At 50.1% G+C, this 22,275-nt stretch overlaps 1 protein-coding gene across 8 annotated transcripts in view; it reads right to left on the reverse strand.

The window, feature by feature from the left end:
• The window catches only part of NINL (ninein like), a 54,355-nt gene extending 33,169 nt beyond the window's left edge, over positions 1–21,186 (reverse strand). Inside the window, exons 1-5 of one of the 8 annotated variants that reach the window (XM_065590850.1) lie at positions 20,776–21,186; positions 12,052–12,256; positions 5,446–5,542; positions 3,089–3,264; positions 683–749 (exon numbers count right to left, since the gene is read on the reverse strand). In XM_065590850.1, the coding sequence (XP_065446922.1) occupies positions 683–749; positions 3,089–3,264; positions 5,446–5,542; positions 12,052–12,234 (523 nt within the window). In that variant the 5' untranslated portion in view covers positions 12,235–12,256; positions 20,776–21,186. Of the gene's footprint in view, positions 1–682; positions 750–3,088; positions 3,265–5,445; positions 5,543–12,051; positions 12,257–12,509; positions 12,644–13,538; positions 13,658–19,335; positions 19,453–19,809; positions 19,895–20,552 lie in introns of those variants that run through there. The other 7 variants (XM_065590846.1, XM_065590849.1, XM_065590847.1 and 4 more) reach the window with 7 other exon arrangements.
• Positions 21,187–22,275: the final 1,089 nt, after the last annotated feature.

Consider the following 22,275-nt stretch of genomic DNA (forward strand, 5'->3'; position numbering starts at 1 on the left):
TACGTACTGTCCCATGGCACTATTTTAAAGCCTCCATTTTTGGCAAAGAAAAGCTGCATCCGTAGGACCCTGTATTCTAAAGATCAGGGGTGTTTATAGCATTTATTTTTAAAACCTAAGAATTTCTTATCAGGAATCTTAAATCAGATGCTTCTGATTCAACTCCAAACTTTGTCAAAGAAAATTCTCTGGCCACAGATCACATGCATCGTTGGGAGCATCAAAGATATTAAAGCTAAAAGGTGACTGGGATTAAATTTTGGATTAGACTAGAAAGGTAGTCGTAACCTTAATTAGAGAGAGGGCTTCATTTTTCATCGGTTCCGGGCTCCCTAATTAAATAGCAGGAGTTCATCATGGATATTTTTAGAAGATTAATACGGCAGCTGTAGGAAGAATTGAAGCCTGTCAAAGCTCACTACACTTCAGATCACCACAGCATCACCTCGAACAGAGTTGTGTCTACAAGCTAAGTATGATGTTGGTCTTTTCTAAACCAATGCTGCAAAAAGGAGCCCCCACCCCACCCCCACCGATCCTCCTGAGGGACGGGAATCAAACGCAGGGTCAGCTCTTCAGCTGGCGTAACTGGATTTCCAGTCACAAAGGATCTGAGCCATAAACATTCAGAAAGCCTGTTAACCTCAAAAGCATTTTACACAGAGGAGCACTGATTTTCTACCTTGTGCCGCTAACATTTCATTCTGTGATTCTTTAGCACTTTCCGCTTCTTCATCTGATTTAAGGCTCTGCAGAAACAATGTGTGAACAGGATTAAGTATCACAGAGAAATTCTGGTGGGTGGAAAAATGGTTTGTGATTTAGGGTAAGTGAAAAGGGCTGACATGAGTCATCAGAGACTGTTAACCTTTTAAAAGCCCTGTTATCAAATACAAAGTGATCGTTCATCTATTATTTTTAGCTGTACATTTAATATGCAAAGCCTTGATTAGAATTTATCTGTAACATCATAACTCCACAACCCTACACATTCACCAATGAAAGACCAGGTTATTAACTCACTGTTTTGCATTACTTATCTTGTATTAAGGGATGTTACACTGACCAGTTCTACAACCTCTGGACAAGATTATCAAGAGCAACTAGTAATTATGGGACCCTCAATTATTGGGTGCCCATTTCAAGAGACATTAAAGACACGTATGATTTTCAGAAGGGCTGAGCGGCAGCTCTCTGAAGAGCCAGCCCTATTTTAGCTGTCTTTCCTAGGTGCTTATATGGCCCGTCACTACAGCATCCAGCCTTTAATGTGTTTATCCGCATCACTCCGGGCAGGGCGACAATCCCCCTTTTACGGCTGGGAACTGAGGCACAGAGAGGCTAAGTGACTGGCCCAAGGTCACACCAGGAGTCTGCAACAGAGCTGGGAATTTAACCTGGGTCTCCCAAGTCCCGGCAGCACCTAACCACTGGGCAACACTTCGTCTGTTATGTTAACGCCTTGAGAGGGGTTCAGAAATGACTGGTCACTTGCTTCCCATGGGGTAAGACCGAGGGGAACACACAGGGGCACTTTAAAAGAAAGTAGCTTTCGACTAATGCTCTTTGTAAAGCCTTCAATCATTTTTTCCCTACACACCAGCCAGTCTCTGCTGATCAATTTTTTTATGTTAAAAAAAAAGACAGTTAAGGCAACTTACAAAAACGGCAGATGTAACGGTGGGACGTGAAGAATGCAACAGCAAAGAACAAAACCGTTCTTCTAAAAGAAAATCAGACACTAGAGCAAAACAACGAAGCGAAGGGCCCTGAGTCTGCCCCTAGCAGGGCTGGGGGGTGGGGGGAGGAGCGGGGGGCGCTGTGTGTAGGGATCCACCCATGCAGGCCAGCCTGCAGGACTGGGGCCAAGCCATGGAGCTGCATTTTTGGACCACCAGGGGAGCTCGGCCATGGGGGAGGGTAACATTTGTTTTCTCTCAAAATAGTTTTCTATCTAAGGATGACTTTGTTCCTGTTCTCCTTGCCCTGTATTTTTATTTTGAGAGAGAGCGGTCTCAGAAAGCAGCATGCAGAAGCAGCATGATATAAGCAATCTACATTTCTTTTCTTAGATTCTGTTAATATTTTCTTTAACAATAATGCATCCAGTTGACTCATCAGCTGTTTTTCATTAACCAGAGCTCTCCCTGGAGACAGCACAAGCAATGACAACCTGCATTCTCAACCCCAGGCTGATCCTCCTGTCCCACAAAGAGGGGCAAAGCTCCTGCGCATTAAATGGGTTTTGAAGCATGATGCTGATATCAGGTCCTAGGTGCAATAGTTTAACTTACTTAGAACCCCTGTTAATAGCTCTTACAGGGCGATCTGCTCTGACTTTAATCGTTATTTGTATCACAGAAGCACCTTCAGGGCACCACTGCAGTAGGTAGGTAGCAAGAGACAGCCTCTGCCCAACCAGCTGACACCTACAGGGACAGGACCGGGCCGGGAGGGAAAAGGGAGGCCCCCCGAGAGTGGAAGTGACCTGTTCCCCCAGTGCCAGGAGTAGCACTCGGGCCTCCCGAGCCCCACTACGGTGCCCAGTAACTTCTCTGGACATGGGGTCGGGCGCAGCGAGGCAGCCAAGTTGGAACATCCCTGACCTTTGTCCATTCCATTTCCAGCTGGGGACATTTCATGGATCGGGTAAATGTTTTTCCAATAAATTTTATTTTCTTCTGTTTAATTCACCGTATGAAGGGGGAATCTCTTCCCACAGGGGTAACTGGAGCGGTAAGGTATTGCCATCTGGCTGCCGGCTCTGGATGGCAAGGACTCTACGCAGACTCTGCCATGCAAAATAGGCCCCCAGAGTGCCATGCCAATCTCCCAATGGCACCTGTATCAACTCTGCCTGGTCCCTGTGCAGCATTCTTCCTATGGCCCGCTCTAGCAGAAGCTTTGTAACCCATGCTAACCCAATGCAGATCGACACTCCTCAAGGATTGCCACAGGCAACCCATCAGAACAGGTGAGACCACCGTGAATGCGGCCTTTTGTTTAAACATTATTTGCAATCAAGCAAGAAGGCTGAGTTAAATCTGGCCAGCCTGCTCCAAGGAGCGGGGGAATGAGTCATTCCTACCTCCACACTCTCCAGAGATGCCGAGCGTCTCAGCTGACTTTTCGCACTGGCTTTAACTTGCTGATCTTGTAAATACTTGGTGGTTTCCACCTCGGTTTCTTGCAACTCTGGCTTCGTCCAGCGGCCATACCACTTAGCCCCATTCACATACTTGGGCTTGACATCATCTGGGACAGCTAAGAGGGAAAAAAATCAGTCTCGGTCTGGGACACACAGACGTCTAGACAAATTCCCTTTCAAACTCTGCTGCTTATATAAAACAAAAAAAGACCTTGCAGCTCAGACTGAGAATACAGACAGCTCTGGCCACAGTGACTTTCGCTGCGGAACTACAGCATTTCTCCCTTGCTTTCTCTAGAGGCCAAATAGCTTTCTATTCGGACACACAAATCACCGACACAGAGAGAACGGCCAGTCTGAAGAGTGACTCATTCTGCCCTTTCCCCCATTAGGAGTCATACGCGTACCAAGTAACGAGAAATCGTTTCCCTTTTCAGCTGTTATTTAAGCAGCAATGAGCTTTGAGTAATGGTGTCCCTGATCACATCATCATGGGCAGGGACCAAACCTGGGACCTCAGGACCTTAAAGCAGGCGTCTACTGCCCGAGCCAAAGGCCCACATATTAGCACGTAAGCAGGTAGCAGACTCAAACCTCTGTACGTAGTGTAACCAGAGGCAGATAAAGTGTAGGGTACGCAAGATAAATTGTAGCAGCTGATATTTGCTGGACTCAGCTGTGCTTGTGTGCTCCAGTATTCTAGCTTTCTGGGCCCTCACATAGCCCTTACCACCGCAGCGCCTAAAAAGCTTCACAATGATTTTCATTTGGACAGCACCCGGCGAGGTAGGGAAGGACAGTCCCCACCTGTCAGAGGGAGAAGCGAGGCACAGGGTAGATTAAGCGACTGGCCCAAGGTGATGCAGGAAGTTTGGGGCAGAGCTGGGAACTGAAGCCTGTCTCCCCAGTTCTGTGCTCTACCCCCACGGCCATTCTCCCGGCCCTATTACAAGAGTATTCCAGTGTCTGAAGGATCAAGTGATCCAGAGATTCCCAGGCCCGAAGGGACCAATGTGACCATCTAGTCTGACCTCCTGTCTGACTAACACAGGCCAGACAACTGTCCCCAGCGATTCCTGCTTCCAGCCCACCGCTTCTAGACGTAACCTTTCCCCCCATTCTAAACCATCCTAGCTCTAATGCGCTGGTGGGGAGAGTGCCAAAGCTCACGTCCTGCTGTGCTCCACCAGTCTCACACACCGTGGTCCCGTTGCCCGTTTTACTAGTGTGCGGCAACGTTTGCGTCCAGTCCTGCCTCAACAAGAAAAAATGAGGAACAGCTGGGCATGCTGTGACACGTACAGCCTAAAGCTGTGCATGTTCTGTGACCCTGCTGCATCCCTCGCCATCCCAGAAAGGAAACACCTGGGCAGGTGGCCGGGTACCGACAGAGGCTATTTGTCTGGGAAAGCCCAATACTGAAGTGATGAGTGGGATTTAACAATCCTGAATTAACCCTTTTGTTGCTAGCCCTCACTTTGCTGAAGTTGCCAGGTCACTCCGTGCAAAATTCACACCCCACCCTGCCAGCAAGTGTAACAATTAGAAAACTGTCCATTGTAGGTACTGATCTGGCCCCATTGCCTCAGTCTTGGGCGCCGGTGCAACCCCTACTAGGCTGCTGTGTTCAGTTGTGGCATCCATAATTCAAGGAGGATGCTGATAAATTGGAGCGGGTTCAGAGGAGAGCCACGACAACCATTATAAGGCACGTTTTCCAATCTTTTAGTGAAAGACTCAACAGCTCAATCTACTTATTGGCTTATCAAAGACAGAAGGAAGGGGTGACATGATCATTCAGTGCCTACCCGGGGAACAGAAATTGGATAATAAAAGGGATATTCAGGCTAGAAGACAAAGGTCTAACAAGCTCCACCAGCTAGAAACTGGAGCTAGACAAATCCAGACTAGAAATAAGGTACAGGAGGTCAGACTAGATGATCACAGTGGTCCCTTAAGATCTAGGAAGGACCTATTGTGGTATCTGAGCACCTCGCAGTGTTTAATGATTTATCCTCAGCACCCTGGGGAGGTAGGGCAGTGCTGTGATCCCTGTCTTACAGACAGGAAACTGAGGCACAGAGAGACTGCATGACCTGCCCAAGCTCACACGGGAAGTCCGTGCCAGAGCAGGGAATCAAACCCACGATTCTCTCGTTCCAGGCCAGAGCCCTAACCACTGGACCATCCTTCCTCTCCATCTTGGCAATTCGTCGATGCACCAGCAGTTAAGGCCTTCAACTGGCAGCAGAAGCAGAGGAAAAAACCAAATGACCAGCTGCAAAGTCTCCCAGCACCTGGTTCCAAGTAGCTGCTCTCCTCGTCGGAAATGCCCAGGTCAATGTTGGAGGACAGCACTGCCACGAACCCTTCTTTAAACTCTTCAAAGTTAACCTAGTGGAGACAGGAAAAGAGGCTGAATACGCACATCGGGCCCCCCGTCCGACACCTGGGGCGGTGGCTAGTATTCAGTTCAGCCTCACAAGCCTTGTTTCATGCTTCTGCTGGGAGCCTGCAACGTGCAGAAGCAACGCGCTGTCCTCCTCCGTTGCTCAGAGATAACCTGGGGGGTTTGCCACAGCTATTGCAGCGTCTGATAGGAGACGTTGGGTGGGGACCTGCAGCCTGGGTCCCACTGGCTGCCTCTGCCTTGGGCATCAGTTACCAGGCTACTGGGACTCAGTGTGATGCATGATAACTCGCTCTTCTTCTCGGGGGCCACATCTACACTAAGGAAAAATGGGGTGTTTTAAAACACATGCTAGTGAACAGGAGTTAACACCTAATGCAGACAAGGCAGAGGGCAGTTTTAACATGTGTTAGCTGCTCACAGTAAGCCCTGGGGGAGTCAAGGGTTTATCCTGGACAGGCATCTTGCTAGAACTAGCACCGGATGTGTCTACACTAAGGTATTAACACGCTGGCTAGCACCTTTTCCCTAATGAAGCCAACACCAAAGGAAAACTACAATGCTACATATATAGACAACAGGGTCTGCTCCTGACTGAGCCTCGGCGGCATTACCACAATATACGTAGCAGTATATAATACATACAACTAAATATTGACTGAAGCTAAAGAGTACATAAGCAGAGCCTGGTGTTTTCTGTGGAACCTGCTGACAATTCACCCTCTACTGCCTGTTGTACTCCAGATTCGTAGCTTTCATTCCTTGAGGCTGAGAACGAAACATTCCCAACGTGAATTACTGCTAGACCATCTCAGAAGCAAATAGCTTGAAATAGTAGTTCTGAGAAGCATTCACTGACCCGTCTATCTAAAGGGAACGTTACCGCGGATGTTCTACGCTGATTATTTAAAAGGTAAATAGAGCTCACTATTTCAAGTCTGGTCATTTTAGCAGAAGCATGTAGGTAGCGTACTTTCATCGCTGTTAGATGCAGTAACAAATACGGGCACATCTAGTTGCTGGGACACAGAACTAGCTGTTCAGCTCTTTCCCCTCAGTCCAATCCCCACAAACATGTCAGGTCCCCTCCATCCTTGCATTTTTTTAAAATGCATTTTGTTTGCATCAGAGCATCCCCATGTTCTCAGAGATCTCACGCTAGCAAACCAACCATGGTCAAACATGCATGCAATTAAAGTAAAACAGAAGACAGTCGTTGACATACTTGGAGAGAGAGAGAGAGAGAGAGAGAGAGAGAGAAAGTGTGAGAGAGGGAAACTAAATTCATAGAATCATAGAAATGGGGGGCTGGAAGGGACCTCAAGAAACCATCAAGTCCAGCCCCGTGCACAGAGGCAGGGCCAAGTAAACCTAGACCCTCCCTGGCAAAGATTTGTCCAACTGGTTCTTAAAAACCTCCAGTGATGGGGATTCCACAACCTCCCTTGGAAGCCCGTTCCACAGCATAACTGCCCCGAGCAGTTAGAGAGTTTTTCCTGGTAGCTAATCTAAACCTTCCCAGTTTCCTGTCCTGGGATGCTGCAGATTAAGCCCATTACTTCTTGTCCTATCTTTAGCAGACAGGGAGAACAATCATCGCCATCTGCTGTATAACGACCCTTAACATCTTTGAAGACTGGTATCAGGTCCCCCCTCAGTCCGCTTTTCTCAAAACGAAATGTGCCCAGTTTTTTTAACCTTTCCTCATAGCTCAAGTTTTTTAAACCTTTGATCATTTTTGTTTCTCTCCTCTGGACTCTCTCCAATTTATCCACCTCTTTCCTGCGATTGTGCCTTTAATATTGTCTCTGAGAAACTGCCCCCTCTCCTGAACTCCTTTATCCCTTAGATTTTCTTCCCAGGGGACCTTACCTACCACTTCTCTGATTTTGTAAAGTCGGCTTTTTTGAAGTCCATTGTCCTTATTCTATTGCTCTCACGCCTTCCTTTCCTCAGAATCATGAAATATATCATTTTATGATCACTTCCATTCGAATTAAATAATAATCAGTCTATAGCTATGTCTTTTCTGCTGATAAAAGCAGAAATTGCATTTGTTTCCTTGAACCGAACAGGGAGCAAATGAATGTAACCAAAAGTTTTGCAATGGTTTAAAAAAAAAAACAACCCAAAACCATATGTGATATCATTGTTTAGCTATCTTTCCTCTCACAGTCCTCGAGGCAGGCAAATCAAGTCAGCGGCTTTGAAATGTTACTTTTCAGAAGCTGAGATAATTAGCCAATCAGAAGTTAACAATTTTGTTTGGGGATATCTATAAAAAGGGGAAACACCAACAATCACCCAACAACTGCGGGAAAGTTCAGAAGCGCAGATTTTGTTACAGACTCCAAAAACTTACCCCAAACCTATCAAAAGGTTCACAAGCCTGGGGCCTATTTAAAATAGCACCAGACTGATTTATGGTTCTGCGCTGAAACCATGAAAGGCGCAGTTCATCTGAGCGTTAGGTTTGTTTGAACTCAAGAGTGAAACTCAGGGGACGCAAACTCATGTAAACCAACACTGAAAGCCAGTTTGTACAATCTCCTGCAAGAAGAAAACCCTGGGGCAAAATCGTGACCCCACTGAAATTGATGGAAGCTGTAACACGGACCTCAAACAGGTCAGGCTTCTGCCCCGAGTTCTGCACAGCTGTAGCTGGGCCCTACACCATCGGACTCTCCTTTTAACCGGTAACGGAGAAGCTGCTCTAACCTAGCACCACCAGCACTCAGAAAACCATGTGGTGTGTGTCTGTCTGTCCATCCATCACGTACAAATTGGGGGTGCTGATGCCACAGTTAAAACTGCATCTGAAACGTCCTGAGAATAGGGATAGAAATTACTAGTTTTCTTTCTGGGGAGGTGGCCTTTCACTGTGAAACTACACAGCGTCACAGCTTATTAGCCCTAGGCAGAATTGCCTGTCTATGCAGTTTTGGTTTTCACCCATTTTTTATAGGAAGGGTTTCAAATCGGTTTCTTGTTGAGCTTGGTCTGTGACAGCTTCATCATTTTTTGTCCGCTTGTCTCTTTTGAAAAGCAGGGCTTCTAACAAAAACTGGATGAAGGATTCGTTTGGAGGAGATCTTCACTTTTGTTAAATAAATACTAGGTAATGTCCCTTCATTTCATTCATCAGGCCTGAAAAGGAGTATGTCAGCAGAGCAGACACATAAAATCTTTGTCTCAGGATAAAGTCTTCTCTGTCAGCAGCTCAGACCCACGCCCCTCTCACAAACAGCCCCCCGCCCCCCACTTCCTTGGACCAGCCCTCCTCTGCTTAAAAAAATTGAAAACCAAGGAAATTTAGGCAGAAAAAAACTTCGTTGTGAAGCAGCTGAGCTGGCCCTCCCCCTCCCGCCAGCCCACACACCATACTTGACACAAGGCTACAGAAGCAAGGAAATGAGACGTTAGGCCACCGAACAGTGCGTAACCCCGGCTCCTCGTCCCGCCATCACAGCCCTCACCACACTGACGGTTCTGCCTCCGGGCCAAGGGAACAGCTCCCACGGAGCGCTGCTCTCCATCCTGCCTGCAGAGCCCTCACTACCATACTGCTTGCAGAGCAGGAAGAAGAGCTCCGGCTGGAGACCAGCTTTACAGAAGCAAACCTAGCATCAGGGGAGGGTTGTTCATTAAAGTCAGCACCCACCAGACACGAGGTGTTTCCCGCCATTCGAGGACAGACAGCCCATGGGCCCGAGGCACTCACGCCAAGGAGGGACAGATTGGGGGAAGGGCAACAGGGATTTCTTTTACATAAACCTGCTAGATTTGCTGTAGGCAGCATGGCAGAAGCAGGGCTTTAACAGGGACTTAAATGCACCCAGCGTAGGGCCCCCTCCACACCACCAACACAGGAGGAAATCAGGACATCGCTTCAAAGCCATGTGAAGTGGGGACAGCAAGGAGGGAGAAGAGGACAAACAGATTTGGGGGAGGTGGAAGGGAGGAGAGAAGACACAAACAGCAAGAGAGACAGACGGACAGACAAAACATACGGGCAAAGGTCAACTCTGCCAGACCCGTGTGCCAGTCAGTCCCGAAGAAGGAGGGTTTGTCCCAGCAACAGGCAGGAGCTGGCTCCAAGAGCCTGAATCACCTCACGTGGAGGCAGAAAACAGGGCAAAGTGACGCACACAGGACGGCCTCATTTCTTGCATTAAGTAGCTCCTAAACTGCACCCCTTTTCTAGTGTCTCTCAGGGACGGCCCGCCCGGCTATGCCCCAGAGGTTCAAAGCCTCCAGCATACATATATCACCCTGGCGCCTCCGCTCCCGCATCTCTCTACACCCTGAGCACAGGCGTAGGTGGAAGGAATGTATAACTGCTGGGAGGAAAGCCAGAGGCCTGGAATGCACCGAGCTTTTCCCTGCCAGCTTGCTGTGGAAGCCAGACTTCTGACTCCTGTTTTCCCCTCAGTGAAACCCCAGTGTCTCTGCTCACGATTGCAGGGGAGTGTGACTGACTGCTGGATGGGCATCTGCTGCCATTCATAAACTGACTGGACCCTTTAGTCTAATGATGCTTTTGTCAGCATGAAAAACACAGCATAGCATTTTAATCACAAGAAAACACTGGGAGAAGTGGATGGGGGGGGGGGGACAAGAGGGGGAGCACGTTCCACCTACCCCAATATAAAGCAATCTGCTCTTTTTTCTTCTCCCTCCCTCTCCTCACAAGAGCTCCAACAATTGAAATTCTTTAGCCGAGCTAACATGATGCTCTAGAGAGGGCCCGATCCAAAGCCCACCAGAGGCAATAAAGAACGTCCATCGACATCAACAGGCCCAGAGGGACTGTCCCAGATCCACTGGGAACCAGTGGCTTCGATTCTAAAGAGATTAGAGTTACAGTATTCTGCGATCCTCTCCTCGTCCCAAACCAGACAGTCCTGAAGGAGAACATGGCTGGGGGCAGGGAGCAGAGGCCTCGTTCGCACTGGTTTAGTTAAATTGCTGCAGTCCCGGGTGGACACCCATTTCAGTTTGAGGGGCTAATTTTGTTTGAGCTTAACCGGCTCATGATCAAGTCTTAATGGACTCAACCAGGTTTGTCCTGATTTAGGAGTCCTTCCACGCAGCCCTTTGTACTGGGTTAGATACATTGATGGTAAGGTTCCATTTTAAGGCCTCATCTGCACTGCAAAGTTTTACCAGCAGAAGTATGTCGGCTAGGAACGTGGGGACCACCCCTACCCCAGTCAACAGAGCTATGACAGCAAAACCCCCAGTGTAACCACAACTAGAGCAACAGACGAGCATGTCTGTCGCATAGGTAACATCCTTCGGGGAGATGGGTAGCTATGTGGGGAATCATAGAATCATAGAATATCAGGGTTGGAAGGGACCTCAAGAGGTCATCTAGTCCAACCCCCTGCTCAAACCAGGACCAATTCCCAGCTAAATCATCCCAGCCAAGGCTTTGTCAAGCCGGGCCTTAAAAACCTCCAAGGAAGGAGACTCCACCACCTCCCTAGGTAACCCATTCCAGTGCTTCACCACCCTCCTAGTGAAATAATAACTCCTCCTGTGGGCTTATGCTGCATTTCCCCTGGAGGGGGTTCTGCCAGCAGAGCTATGTAGCCTAGGGGCTGTAGAGTAGACAAGCCCTTAGTTAAACTAGTATAACTATGTGTGGACAAGCCCCAGTACTCCTCCCACTAGCACCGCCCCAACAGGGCCAGCTAGAAGGGCAGCAGTGGAACTGAACGGGTGTGAGCTCGAACAGCAGGGGGGTTAAGTGCAGGAGCAGCTGGGTCACGGATGCTATGTGCAGCAGGGCAGGAGACGCAAGTCATCTTTCCCCCATCTCGTCTCTCACTGTGCCCAGTGCTGGGGGCTACAGAGGAAGGTGTATGAACCCCACCGTAGGCACAGCAGGAGTCCCTGGAGCTGCCAACGCCCCCGTCCCCCCCATGCAGCCAAGCACCATGGCACAGGTGAGCAGTCAGGAAAGGAACTTCTCTCATTAAGACAATCCGTTGTCGGGTTAAAGGTGTCCGCACTTTTGCCCGGGTCCCACAAAAACAGACGTTAACGTTTCTAAAACCAGAAGAGTTGGGACAAAGCCATTAAATAATACAGGGCCCAACCCAGCCCAAGTGCTTTCCAACAGCATGTGATCTACACAGTCAACCCACCCGCACAGCTCTGCTATTCATAGCCAACAAGCTTTTCATGCCGCCTCTTTTAAGTCCGTTTGCTGCACTTCCCCTACGGCCCCCCCCCAGCAGTTATACGGTCCCAGGGCCAGAGCCCGAACTCGTGTCTGTCAGTGTGTAGTTCGGCTAAAGTCAACGGAACCCGCACAGATTCCCGCCAGCTGGGATTCCGGCATTTAGGGACAGACAGACCGGTACTAATCTGTGGTATTTAAGAACTTTCTGAGTTTCATTTATTTATTTTCACATTCTCTTTGAAAGAAATTAACCTTTGCCCAGCGGAGCGTGGAACCGCAATCAGGTCGCATACAGCTACTCACTCTGGCAAAGTGGTTGTGTCCCAGGAGAGTTTGCAGAAGTACCGGCAGCTGCCTCTCCAGATGGAGCTTGCGGCACAGCTCCGTCAGCTCCTCTTTGTCCAGATACCCAGTGCCCGTGGTATCGCAGCTGTTATAAACATCCTTGAGCTGGGACACGTACTTGTTCTCCGCTTCCTCGCCCATCCCACAGCATACTGCAGCCAACCTGATGGGAGTCAGCAAGGGGAGCAGAATGAGCAAGCCTTGCAAATGTAAGGCATTAAAACGAAACGCTTTTATCCCCTCCTGCTACCCATCTGGCCCCACAGAACCAGCCACCCCAAAGCAACAGTCTGCCCTAGAAAACCTTGGAGATTTATCACAGCAAGAAACACTCGACTGTTTCCAGATGACAGCAATCCAGATTCTCCACCAGAAACCTCGCAGATGCTAACACTGAGGAGAAGAAACCACTTTACCTCCGCAACAGCCATGCACAGGACTTGAAACACTCGGAACACCACAACAATGGGATCGAAACTTTCCCTTCCCCTGCACCACCCTCACAGCACTGTGATGAAATGCCTGGGACAAGAGATCGCAGCGCTGGTGCCCTCAGATCTCCTGTCCCAGACATTTCATCCACAGACTATAGTGACCTCTGATGGTGAGACGGGGAAGGGGAAAGTCTGGTCCCATTGTCCCGCTGTTCACAGACAGCAAAGCCCCAGAATAATCAAGGCCCCAGGTACTCAGCAGCACGTTGGACTTTGCAGCCAGAAGAGCCACGGGCACAGAGAAGTAAGACAGCATCCTGTGAGTCCCCACCCCCTCGTGCTGCCATGCAGGAGACCCAAGACAGTGAAAACGTGTAACACGTGTGCCCAGACCCGCAAGGTCCCAGTGCCCCCTAGGGCAGCAGTCACCACTGGCCAACTCGCAGAGCATTCCTGGTGACCGCCCGGTGAGAGGAGGGGTAGCGCCACACAGCCCATCTTCTAGTCAGAGGAGAGGCACTGCGATGGTGTGACGGTGGCCACAGCTGATTCAGGAGGGAAATCGGATGAAATGGCAGCCACACAACAGGACAGGGACCAGAGCGGTTCTAGGATCCCCACTGAGACTGGCCGTTAGGCTGAGGCCAGGCAGGACAGCAAGGGACAGCAGCGCTTTGATGCCAGCCAAAGGGTCAAGCACAACACCACGGCAGGAACCAAAACCATGAAGGGCTCTATGGGCCACGACGGACACCTTGGATTGTGCCCTGATAGAGAGTCTCTGTTTAAATGCTCCCTTTGTGAAACACCCTGCAGCCGGAAGGCACCTCATTCCGCACCACTGGAGCGGTCACAGCGCTCTCTATGCGTAGCTTCGAGAAACAGCTTGCTCTCTTCCATTACCTAGGCCTTGTCCGCACTAGAAATTGTGCCGCTTTAACCAAGCCAGTGGAGTTGCAGCTATACAACCCCCTACCACAGACCAAGTGATTCTGGTACAAAGATACATACAACTGCATACGGCCATTCTCCTTCCTGTGCGAGGACAAGCTATACGCGTATAAGGCACCTTCACACCAGTAAAACTTCACCCACGCGATGGCATTTACCGGCATAACTATCCTGGTAAAGAAGAGAAAGAGTCAGACCCCTAACTGAACTACTTCTGCCAGTAAAACTTAAGCGCAGATCAGCTTGTATCGGCTCAGCATTGTAAAGAGCAAATAGAAGCAAAACCTTATCGCGGTTCAAATGACGCCAAACACATTCTTCTTCAGAAGTCTGCATTTCTGAAATGAAATAACCGAAGGAAGGAAGCAAACTACAGAGCTCTCTGGTTATCTACCAAATGAACCAGAGCCATAGGGTAGGGTCTCCAAAGCTCAAACCTCAAAGAGGAGTCTCCATTTGTCTTCTCTTCCTTTCTCTCTAGTGGATTAAGCACTGGACTGGGACTCAGCAGATGTGGTTTCAATTCCCACTCCTGCCACCAACTCCCTGCATCACTTTGGGCAAGTCACTTCACATCTCTATTCCTGCGTCCCCCATCTGCAAAAGGGGAGAGAATGCTCCCTCTCACCCCACCCCATGCCTGTCTTGTCTATTTAGACTGTAATCTCTTTGGGGCAGAGACTGTCTCTTGCTAGGTCTACGTACAGCACCTAGCGCAGTGCGCTTCTAGGTGCTACCATATAACAAATCATCAACAACAATACTGCATGATTTAAACAGAGGGTTGTTAGCATAGCTTCCCCTCCCTCCCTCCCTCCTTCCCCATGTGCCCATTTTAAAAAAAAAGAGAAGGTTTAGAAATGATCATATCAACCCACATCTCAGTTAATATAAAAGCCATGTAATCTAGTGCCTAAAGGACACACACATTCTAACGTGCCCCAGAGGTATCACAGAAAACGTTCCCCACCCCCACATTCCTTAAGGGTCATCTGGAGAGAAACATCACTGGCGTGTGGAGACTTGGGGATGAAAATTGTAGGGTGGTTTTAAGCTTGTAGGGTGGGTTCAAATAGATTTACTATGACCGGGAATAAACCAAACAAACAGACTCCCCCTACACACTCACACACACGGCATATCAACACAAGCCCCTCCCTGTCTGACCTGCACTCCGAATAGAAGGGCTCACCCACAGTGGCAAGCCCTGACCATGGGAGGAACATGTGCTGACCTTCCTGATTTGTGTTGTTTTAGGTGCAGGGAGCCAGCCTGACCGGCTAGAACATGTCACATAACAGAGCGAGAGGCGGGTAACTTGCAGAAACCCAGAGCCCCCTATTTAACAACTAGAAATACAGGCTCTCTTGCACGTGGGTCTGCCGGACAACAAGCTGCTTGGAGCAGTTTGAGAACTGGAAAGACAAAACTTCTTTCTACACTGCAAGGAAACAGGTTTCTTTTCTGCCTTCCTGACCGTAGAGAACATGCCTTAGGAGCCACGCAGCGACTCCGAATACCAACCACTTCTTTTTCTAAAAACCTTCCCGCTACGCACACCTTAACTTACCTAGCCTTATCCCAGACTTGGCCTAGCCCTGGGTGAAGGGGGGGGATGTTATGATTAAGGGCAGGCCTGCACTCCGAGCTAGGGATGCAATTCCCAGTGCTAGGAGACATATCCCCAGACTATGACACCTCCCTACCTATAGGCTCAGTGCAGTAGCTGGCACACTGCAGCCAAGACTTCTCCCCTCTCCTCCCCCCACACCTGCTCTGGAGCGGAGGAGGTAACAGGCTCAGAATACCCACTTACTCCTACATGTGTAGGTCCCAGGCGGAGGCAGCCCGCATGGGGGTGTTGATATCTCTTACAGCCGTTTACTGAGGTGAACGAGCATCATCCCCCATTTACAAGTGAGGAAACTGAGGCACAGTCATCCAAAACTGCTGACATGCTGTCAGGGGCTTTAGCCACTGCCTCTCTTGCTGCTATTCCTAAAGGCACGGGGAAGCAGGGCTCCTGCACGCCAATTCCAGGAGGGGCGTATGGTCTTGTGGGGAGAGTACGGGGCGACTGGCAACTAGGACCCCTCCGTGATTCTAGTCCTGCCTCTGGGAGGGAGGCAGGGCCAACAGGCCGCCTCAGACTATTAGGTTCTGTATATTCTTCATGGACCCTATTCACCTCTTGGGAATCAAGGGAACGTGGCAGTAAATAGGCGTCTCTGTACTACGCTCGTGTTCCCTCTGGCAGCTCGGAAGCCAACAATGTTGTTCCATCCGTTGACAGGATGTTAAAAAGAATTGGTACCTCCCTGGCTCAGCAGAGCCTACAGCCCTGTCGGTGAGATGCTACAGCAGACGGCATTTTGACTAGGGGAAATACATCATGCCAGTGTAGCAGGAAGGGCAGGGATGCGAGCACAGGAACTCAATGGGGAGGTTTGCCCAAAGCTCTGATCTGACCTAGGGCTTTATCTGGGTTGCTGGTAGATGTCCAGTGTTATTGTAGCCCCAGGGCAGCCTCTGAAGATTTCCCCTGAATTAAAGCAGGCTCAGCCAAAGCCTAGCTTGGGGGGCACAGGCAGCTATTCATTTTCGTAAGGCAGCCCTGGCCCAGTATTCAGCACAAGAGAAATCGTCACCCGCGGCCCCCTGCACAACAGCCGCTCCAGTGTTCTGGGGCACTCAAGCGGGCAGCCACCTGCTGCTACGCACTACCATTGTTGCTGCTGCAGGTTAACAGGCTCAGAGGCAAGAGGCAGGCCCAACGCCGAGTGAAAATAACAGCGCACTCTGTATGAAAACTGAAATGGGGGGTAAGGACAACAACGGGAGAGGCAGTAAGGAGCCCGGGCAACACAATGTGTCAGAGAGCAGCATCTGGGGATGACAGCAGCCCAATTTGCCATGGCTGTGAGTCCTCTGTGGCAGGGGGTCTAGATCCTCACCATCAAAGGGACTGATCCCACAAGGTACTGAGCACTCTGGGGGGGGGGCTTTCCACAGGGATTAAATCACTGAGAGCTCCTGAAAGTCCTATTGTGTGGCCCCGATCCAGCAAAGCATCTCAGCACATGCTGCACTAGCCAGCGTGGCTACTCATGGCCTTGGAGTCCAGCAGGCACCTCCGTGCCTTGCAGGATCAGGGCCAGAGAGCAGAGTGTCTTGCAGGATCACTCCCTACGTGATGATGAAACAGGGACGAGACCACCACAGACTTGCCTGGCAACATATTTTCCTGTTGAGGCTTGTTAGCCATTCTAGATACAGTCGGCATCTTTTTGCTTTGTAGGACAATGGACACCATCCTCACTTCTTCAGATGCCAGAACAAACAATGGAATAGCCTAAATCCACAACCAGGGGCCCTCCCTCCCTAATCACATACTAGAGACAAGCCAGCCACATAACCACCAAAGTCCCAACACTAGCCACAAATCCCCAAGAGCATGGGATAACGGCAGCAGGGTAGGCAGACTCCAGGCAGCCATCAGCATTTTAAGCAGGAGGCCACTTACTGGTGCTCAGAGTAGGTCTAAATGACCCAGCTTCAGTGTTGAGCCTGCATTATAGCTCCTGTCATTGCTCCGAGCAGTAGGAATTCCCAGCAAGAGTTTCCGAATGTAGACAAGGCCCAAGAATATGTGACGTAACGTTGGTGTGATCAAGGAGGGTACCTGTGCCCGACAAAGAGATTCAAACTATGCTTTAAAATGGAATGCTCAATATACCATCCATTATATGTTCAACTAAGACCTTGTCTACACACAAACTTTAACTACATCAGTATCCTTATCCCAGAATAATCCCCCAGTGTGGATGCAGCTATAAAGGTCCTTTATACCATTACAGCTATTCCCATCTGGGAAAGAGAACAAGCTCCAATATAAGGCACCTTTATACCCATATAACTGTATCAGTATAAAACACCCCTGACATGGTAATTCCAGTACAAAGTCAGGCCTATGAACTTTCAATGTAAACTCAGCTATTGTTCAAGAAGCCGGTATAAGCTAAACCAAATGCTGCAAAGCACCATCTGATCTGATTAAATGGAGACTTGTGATTTTGGATGCCTCAATTATCAGGTGCCTTTTAAGGGGTCTCAAGTTAGGCACCCAAAAATCACGTTTCACTTATGAAAATTAAGCCTTTTCTATTGGAGCCGTCTGTTTTCGTTCAGATAAAAGCTTGCAATTGCAGCAAGAAATTTCAAGTTCAGAAACTGCTATTGCAACTGCAATTTCAGCCCGGGCTAAGGAGATCTAACCCACAAACCCACTATTGGTGGAATGTGTTTGCAGGAAGTTTCCTAAAACACATTTTTGGGTAAAATATAATCATATACAAAAATCTGTAAAAGTGAAAATAAACAGAGCTGAGAGACAGTCTGTGTACTCCCTCCTCTCGCCGTGAACCACAGCGCTACATGTTTATTCCACAGAGATGGCCACTGGTTTTTAAAGTGGTGACTTAGGGTGGTAACCAGGCAGTATTACTTTGTATTGTTTTTTAAAAACATAATGGTGTTAATTTCAAATATTTTGGAGCCTCCTATCAACCATCTCCCCATATTCCTGCTCAGTAGCTTTCTCCAAAAACAGGACCCCAATGCAAGCTTAGCGTGTAGCTTCTGGGTACTTAGCACTTTTGAAAAACAGCTATTAGGTTAGGTGCCTATATATGGACTTATGAGCTTAACTTTAAGCACCCTTTTTTTTTAAATCTTGGTTTAAGATCAATATCTAATCTTTAGCTCAAGTCTATCTATCTCACAGAACTGGAAGGGACCCTGAAAAGTCATCAAGCCCAGCCCTCTGCCTTCACTAGCAGGACCTAAGTGGCCCCCTCAAGGATTGAACTCACAACCCTGGGTTTAGTATCAGAGGGGTAGCCGTGTTAGTCTGAATCTGTAAAAAGCAACAGAGGGTCCTGTGGCACCTTTAAGACTAACAGAAGTATTGGGAGCATAAGCTTTCGTGGGTGAATGCCCACTTCATCAGACGCAAGACTTGTCCCTCCCCTTATAAAGTTATAAAACAGTTGACCTCCACCTCTGCAACGCAACTCTCTGTCCCAGCCCTGAGCCCCTCCCACACCTCAAAGCCCTCATCCCCAGCTCTGTTGGGTCACGGGCCTCAACAATTGTCTTCAACTGGGTCACCAGAATTTTTTTTTTGAAAACCACTGCCCTAGATGACCCAGCCACATCATGCTAGGCACTACACAATCACAACAGAGCTTGTCGCTGTGCCAAAACAATGACAGTCTAAGTATGAAATGACAGACAACAGGCTAATACAAACAGGGAGCACCAGGGCACAGTGAGACAATTACAACAACACAAGGGTTGCACAACACATTGGTGTTGTCCAGGCTGACCCTGTTCCAGGTATAAATCAAGGCCTTTGGTTTCCATTTCTGGTGATTCTGCAATATCTGCTCACATTTAGTACTTTATTCTGCAAGTATCCCCATAGAATCAGATTATTCACAGAGAAAACTATCACTCAATGTGTGTAAGGGTGGCACAATCCAGACCTTAATGAGCTCTAAACTCACACTAAGGAAAAACAGATTTGTCATGGAAATCAGGAAAACTTCCATAGTTCTGCAACTTCAGTCTCATTCAGCTCCTGTTCCTACAGACAAGTAGAGGTGTCCCCCTTTCACATGCTAGTGAGAAGAGGGTAGCCAGACTGCCCAGGATACTCCTCATCAGCTGTGTACATTTATCTGCAAAAAAGGGCAAACAAACACCCACCACATAAACCAGCACAACCCCTCAGGTCTGAGCCTGCCGTGGGATTAAAAGAAACCAAATGAGCACTGACTGTTTTGGCCCTACCAACCTTGAAATCTCTGGAATTCTCCTGGGAGCTCGTTCTTCACATGGACTGGGTTCCAAACAGACACACTCCCTCTCCTCCCACCGAAGTTTTTATACAGAGGCAATAGCAACTATGGAGCTAGAAGTGGGAACAAAGGAGCCAATATTGTGTCAATGGGAGTGACTCAGAGATGAGGCTACAAAGAAATTCAGTGCAAAATAGTCAAATAGAAGGAAGAAAAGGGAAAATTTAAGCTGACAAAACCAAGGCAATGTAGGGTCCCTCTACATTAGTGAAGTGACCAACTGTTAACAAGTGTTGCTGACAGTTAAGCCATTTTTGTTTCTGATTCTCAGGGACCTGCTGCGGATTTCATTTATCAGCAGCAGGTCAGCTTCCTAGTGCACAGAGGCCCAGTGTACCTTGTGTAATGGTGTTGGAACTGGACTATCTCCCCCCCGCTCCCTCACCACACACACACACACACACACTAACCATTTTTGACCCTGTCGAGACACAGTTCACAAAGGAATCGAACGGACAAGCAATCTCAGCAATAGATTATTTCCTTTCACCATACACATTACAGCTTCGCACTGCAAGGCATGTCCTTGCTTTCTAAGGACCCTTCCATTCAGGCAAGGCATGGGGAAAAACCAGAACGGAGCAGCAACATTCCAGCTTCTGAAGGGAGCGAGAAGCACTGATCAAAGAGTTAACATGAAAACAAGTCAGAGCAACTGTCCTGAACAATGGCCAGGCTTACACATCCTTACAGATGTACAATGTTTCCACAGAGACAGGACTCAAGGACTGCGGGCACAACCCACATTAGGGCTGTTATTATCACAGTGAGAGAATCCACCGCATTCCAAAGACACCAGGGGAGGAAAGTTGGAGGCTTGAACTGCCCTCTCACCAAACGGCACAGAACAGCCCTGACACCACTCACAAAACCAAACCACTCTGCCTTCTCCCTTGCCGCTGCTGAAGCAAGCTAACAAAGTCTATTTCCAAAGCCCTGATCCCGCAATGGATCCCCCGGTACATCCTGGGGTCAGCCCAGGACCCCAGCGGGGAAGGGGGACTGGAAGAGCAGGGCCTGACATGGTTTGATGATCACTAGGGAGTGGTGGTGCATCCCAGACAGGAATACGGGGTGTGAACACGCACATGTATTGCCCAAGCAAACCTTCTTTCCCAGTCCCTGGAGCCGCACAGATCGCTCTGGAACCCACCTTAGCTGCGGGTAACCTCGCACCCATCCATCTCGCTCAGCGGCTGGGGCTGCCGCCCGTCACCGGGCTCTCGGGCACTCCCCGGGCAGCGGCCAAGTCCGCCCCGGCAGAGTTCCCGGCGCTCTGGCGTCTCTCCCCGGCCGAGGGAGGGAGGGAGGGAGGCCGGCCGCGGGGGGGCGGGCGGAGAGAGGGGCAGGGGGTGATTCCCGGGCACAAGCCTTACCGGGGAGGAGCGTTTCCCAGGGGCCCCCTCAGGCCCCCCGGGGTGCGGGGCGGCCCCTCACTGCCGCCTCGGGACCCGGCTCTGTGCCGGCAGGTGCCCGCTGGGGCCGGGGCGGGACGCCGGGCTGAGGAGCTTCTGCTCTGCGCGGCCTCCCGCCTCCCCGTGACTCGCCTCCTCCGGCCCCGGCCCGAGCCCGCGGGGGGTCCCGGTCCCGCTCCCGGCGGCGGCAGGGAAGGGGCGCCCGGGAGGCCCGCGTGGGCCCCGCGCTGCCTGGGGGCGGGAGAGCGGCGCAGCCGGCCCGGCCTTTGTTCTGCCCGGCGCCGCGGCCGGGCCCCGCTGCCAGCACAGCCGGGCGGGAGCTGGGAGCTGCGCCCTGCCGGGGCCGCGCTGCGGGGCGAGGGGCGAGGGCCTCCCAAGGCAGCGCCTGTCTACAGCCGGGAGTGGCGGTGCCGGCCCCTGGGGGGGCCCTGAAAGGAATATCCCCCCCCCACACTAATAATTCATGGAGGGGAGGAGGGGCGTGAGCTGCTGGGGGCCCTGAGCAGCAATATCCCCCCCCCTACACTAATAATTCATGGGGGGGGGGGAGCTGCTGGGGGCCCTGAGCAGCAATATCCCCCCCTACACTAATAATTCATGGGGGGGGTGAGCTGCTGGGGGCCCTGAGCAGCAATATCCCCCCACACACACTAATAATTCATGGGGGGGCGTGAGCTGCTGGGGGCCCTGAGCAGCAATATCCCCCCCACACACACTAATAATTCATGGGGGGGCGTGAGCTGCTGGGGGCCCTGAGCAGCAATATCCCCCCACACACACTAATAATTAAGGGGGGGGCGTGAGCTGCTGGGGGCCCTGAGCAGCAATATCCCCCCACATACACTAATAATTAATGGGGGGCGTGAGCTGCTGGGGGCCCTGAGCAGTTCCTTAGTCTGCTTATGCCTCCTGCCGGCTGCAGAAGTGTTTACACCTAGGGCTAGTCTACACGAGAAGTGGTGCATCTGTGCCACTGTAGTGCCTCTGGTGAAGACGCTCTATGCTGCCAAGAGAGCAAGGTGCCCGTCGACATAATAAATCCACATCCCAGACAGGCAGTAGCTGTGTCGGCAGGAGAAGCTCTCACACCGACATAGCACTGTCCATACCAGCACTTAGGTCGGTGTAACTTACCTCACTCGGGGCAGCTTATTCACACCCCTGAGCGACGTAAGTTATACCGAAGTAAGTGGAAGTGTAAACCTGACCTTAAATTTTGCTCCCCCTGACGTAACTGCCCCACTACCCCAACTTAACAACTCCACCTACACAAGCGGTCAAGGTCGATGGATTTGGTCAATGCAGTGTCAGTCCAGACACTGCGTTGCTCATGTCAATGGCTGTTAATGGCTTTCAGGAGCCGTCCCACAATGACAGTACAATCGATACACGCGTTCCTGGGGAGGACACACACTGCTGACACAAAGAGCAAAGTGTAGCTGCGCACAAGCGATGTAATTA

This window comes from Chrysemys picta, chromosome 3 (assembly GCF_011386835.1).
Source record: "Chrysemys picta bellii isolate R12L10 chromosome 3, ASM1138683v2, whole genome shotgun sequence".
In the NCBI taxonomy this organism is placed as follows: Eukaryota; Metazoa; Chordata; order Testudines; family Emydidae; genus Chrysemys; species Chrysemys picta.